Genomic DNA, 4,636 nt, shown 5'->3' with positions numbered 1-4,636 from the left:
GGCCTGTCGCCGATTCTTAACATAGCAGAATATTCACAGCTTGTTGAGGTCTCGAACGCGAAACTCACTGCTTCAATTCTTTTTTGCTTATAACCGCCCGGCCTCCTCGCCGAATCTGACCATACACTGGCGCACAGAGCTGGGATCGAACCCGCACCTCTCTGCGCCAATCTTGGTACTCTAAACTTTAACCACTGGGCCGCCCTGCCCACAATTCAATACTGCCCACATATTACACAATCAGCATTATTTCCATGTTTTTTTGTCAAACTTTATCAATTAGTTTGAAATTGATCATTTGACTTCTAAAAATATTAAGAAGCTTATTTTGTTCACAGTATGTTTATGAAATACGCAATTGTGTACAATTGAAAACTTTTTTTCATCGATTAGTCCACTCAAATCATGCGATAATTCGAATTTCAGTGAGACTATTTGGAATTTCACGTAAACGCCTGATGAAATGCTCTTACTTCTTCATGACGCATCACGAACGCTAATTTTGTTCCTGATTTACAGGCAAACTCATGTTCAAGTACAGCGGCGGCACCTGCAGTGTCGCCGTGAAGGGAGTCTACGACCCAAGCAAGCCCTCGTGTACTGGAGAGACGGTCTACGTTCTAAGCAATAGTGAGAAGCTTAGGTGGCCACAGGCCGCACTATTAAACCTCACTTAAAGTATGCGTAGCAACTAAATAATTCCTCAGTGATTTGCTGAAAGAGTTAAGAGTTACCAAATCTCAACTATTTTTGATAGTACGGCCCCAGTACTCTGATCAAATTGTCTCTGGACTCTACAAAATTTGTGTGGCAGGGCGCCACTTCTGAATACTAGGCTTTATTTACAATAAATATTTTGTTAACGAAAGGCTCATTGTGATTAAGCAATCACACTGTTACCCAACTCTAAACTAATTATTGTTCTAATACTATTTAATGCATATCCACTCATAAAACGAAAACTCTCATGTATTTGTTGTCAAATAGTTTGACTATTTTGTACAAGAATACAACCTCATATCAGCGCGGCTGCGTTCCTAACATGCTCGTATGCTCTGGTATCTCAGCTACGACGGTGTGCTTCACCTCCCTGGGCGCGTTCTTGGACGGTGAGAGGATAACAACCGACGGCAATTGCACCTCAAGTTGTGCTGCAGGCAGCGTAGTGAGCGGAGGTGAGAAAACGATGTTTGAAAAATAATGTAGAAATTTTCCCGTATTGAAAAATTTTACGAGTCGGGAATGTTAGAGATCGTAACCAATGATGCATAATGCATCAATCAGTAGCATACAAATCTGTACTATAAAGAATCTCTAGTTTATAAAAATTGACTACAATAATCTATTATAGCAGCGGTGTCCTAATCGCCTGTTTTAGACGCCTCTATAATTGCTTGTTTTAGATGCCTCGAAGTTAGAACATTCAATTGGAATCACTTTTTTTATGCAGAGAAGTTTAAACAGTGAAAACATTGAATACCATACGTCCAGACAGTCAATGTGGAACTCTCTCTCGAAAAAATAACGGGGTAGTTTGAGCCACTTGATTGAATTCTCGTGTTGGTCATCGTTTTCCTGTAAAAAATAATTTTAGCATCTATGAAATCTTGGCCACTGTTTTCAGCTTAAATTCTTTCGTGTTAAAATTTGTTGAGAAAAGGCTTTTCCAAAGCTGACTTATTGAAGTTTTTCCAATATTGGCCTAAAATTCATGATAGAATTTTTGGTCATTAGGAACCCAAGTTGTATTCTTTTACAGGTAATTTATATTGACAAACATTTTTCCCAGGTGGGACTGTGCTAACAAATCTTCAGGAGGAAACGCTACAGTGTTGCACAAACACCAAGAACCCCTGCGTTCACTTTTGCGGCAGTTGCACCGGCGCTGCGTGCGGCAGCGTATTTAGAAAAGAGTTCTTCTGTGATGCGGTGACCGTTTGCGCTTACCATGGACTGCTCCTGGCCGAGGTTGACACGCCCGCAAAGCTCAGCGACATACTGGATATCATCAGTCAAGGGGATCCAGGTCAGAAACATTCTTGTCATTCGATCCATAAATATGAAATTAACTATAAATTTAATGCAAAGAAAATGTCTGAAAATTCATAATATTTTCATTGAAAACGTTCCATTATCTGTTCAAAATTCAATGATACACTTATAATCAAACGGACGATTATTTGCAAATTTACTGATTTTAATTTTATTACAAATTTTGAACTGATTGAAAATTTGTATTTTTATTACAAATTTTGAGCAGGTGGCCAAAACGTTTATGATGAAAATGAGGTGAATTTTCTTTGCATTTTCTTGACTTTTAACTTTCGATCAGAAGTTATTTTTGAACAATTTACCCCTCATAAATATTTGAAACAATGCAAACTGGTTTATCTGATCGATCGAAATAATGCAGTAAAAACTAAGTAGTATAGTATAATTAAACTTGGCTCGCAAAAATCAAATTGACTATGAATAGCCGATTAACAAGGTCTTCTAATTTTAGGCAGAGGTGTCTTGGCGGAAAATTGTCTGAATTAGATTTAAAATTTTGCCTGAATGTCCGTTTGAGCAATGAAATCATAATGCACGATAGGAATTGATAAATTGTTTGATTAATACATAAGAAGTGCATTGTTGGGGAGAAAATTGAAGTATAACTTTTTATCTCTCAGCCGTGTTGCAATTTTGGGTGAACGTTCGAAAAATCAGCGGGACTTGGGTCCACGTTCCTAGCAACACGCCTGTGACTGCGGGTGAATGGGCAACACCTCCTGTAGACGGCGAATGCGCGTACGTGGATCGAAATGCAAACAATCGACTCAAAACCGCACCATGCAACGGAGGACGACGTGTCTTTCCTTGCGTTCCCACTAATTCTCTGCCAGTTTGTTAGTCAACTTCTGACTATAGATTTGTGTCACGGAAGTTTTATGGAATTTCCGCAGACGGAGCAATAAAAAGCATTCATGAGAACGTTTAATTTTTGAATATTTACATGTCTTTGTTGTCAATCTACTCATTAGATCTTAGGATTTGATAAGACATCCTTCGTCCTCATAAAAATTCGTATTTTCGTCATTCGACAGAACGGCGAATCAACCAAAGTGAAATGGTAGATTAAAACGATGAACAGGGACAAAATTCAGTTTTATCATCAGTGAATGTAGGTAAACAAGGACACAGAATAAAACTATTTTGCAATAATGCTAACACTGCAATACGTATTACCTACCATCACCTTATATGGTAATCAGCCTTAACTTCGCGCAGCAGTTATCGTGGGTTCCGCTAAAATACTCATTAACTTGACATTGTGAAATTATGTTACGAAAGTCACTGTCTGCTGCAGAGGGCAAGAATTGCCTTTGAAATCTGACAGTTGACACAGAAGTCGCTAATGATACACATGAAGTCACTGCGTTTATGGTATAGTCGAGGCGCAGGGACTAGCTTCCGGCAGTTGCCACTGAATGAAGTCGCAGGTAACGAGAAACCTCACAGTTGACAGGCTTGACTCATGCCAAACGCTGTAGATTAGGCCATATTGACGGAGGCTCTAGCTAGAGAGTGTCACCAAACGCCATGCAGACAGTGACGCAGTGACCTGAAGGGATGAGCCCACTTGCGACACCACGAGAGCCAAGTGTCTGATGCTCAGCTACAACAGATAGCTAAGAGCCTGAACATTTCTCCTCGCAGGCTCTCTGTAAGCTGCGAGGATTGTGCTGCAGAAAAAACATTAGACCGGTTATTAGTAGAACCGCTGGCTTCTAGAACGCCTCATTATATAGTTATTTAAGTGAAATGTCAAAAGGCACTCATGGTATGAGAAAAAATCATGTCTAACTAAATAATTGTCCGCGTGTTCACTGACAAGAGATCTTTCTCCGTTCAAGAGATCTAGTTCGAGCATTTTATAATGGCTGGACAGAAAATAAAAAAAAATAGTAGAAAAGCCCTCTACGGCCTCTAGAAAAAAAATGAAACCAAATCAGCCGAGCTGGAGACGAAAGTTAGCAAGTACTGTAAAGTGATCTCTCTGAGCGAAGTCCAGACGGTCACCTGTGAACGATGCGAAGACCTCATTTGTATCAGCTGTTTGAAGTTGAGCTCTAAGGAGTACTGATTTCTCCTGAAATCTAAATTGCTTCATTGATTGGCCGTGATTGCGAAAAATCAACTCTTGGTGCTCGAAAAAGAGAGGAGTCAGTGGAAGAGCGCGGCAATGAGTCGAAATTGTTGAATGATGTAGTAAACTCCTTGAGTGAGATGGTGCGCTCGCTGAGTGACAAACTGAGCTCGCTATGCTATGAGATGAATGAAGTGAAGGCTCAGTTGAAAAATACGAAAGAAATGGAATTAAAAAACAAGACAGCTGATTTATCTGAAGTCGCTAGTGAAAGCTCACGTGAATTACTTGATAGAGAACGTAGGAATGATAGAGAACATGTCTGGTTTGGGAATCCTGAAAGTAACGCATCTGATGCGAAGGACCGAGTGATGGATGACACGGCCTTTGTTGTAGACTGTTGCAGCAAGGTACTCAACACATCGATTGATGTTATATCTTGCAAGAGGCTACGCTCGAAGGATGCTGCTGGCAACACATTCAGACCTCTGCTGGTGACTGTGAAGG

General features: G+C 40.2%; 1 protein-coding gene across 1 annotated transcript; it reads left to right on the top strand.

The window, feature by feature from the left end:
• The first annotated feature begins 522 nt into the window (after nt 1-522).
• On the top strand, nt 523-2,973 carry LOC108676249. The gene is made up of 4 exons (XM_018164302.2): nt 523-630; nt 1,068-1,175; nt 1,790-2,026; nt 2,673-2,973. Exons 1-4 carry the CDS (start codon nt 528-530, stop codon nt 2,891-2,893), a joined length of 669 nt encoding a protein of 222 aa, XP_018019791.1. The 5' UTR covers nt 523-527; the 3' UTR covers nt 2,894-2,973.
• Nucleotides 2,974-4,636: the final 1,663 nt, after the last annotated feature.

This window comes from Hyalella azteca, unplaced genomic scaffold (genome assembly GCF_000764305.2).
Source record: "Hyalella azteca isolate HAZT.00-mixed unplaced genomic scaffold, Hazt_2.0.2 contig14658, whole genome shotgun sequence".
Taxonomy (NCBI): Eukaryota; Metazoa; Arthropoda; class Malacostraca; order Amphipoda; family Hyalellidae; genus Hyalella; species Hyalella azteca.
This window is presented reverse-complemented; position numbering and strand designations above follow the sequence as displayed.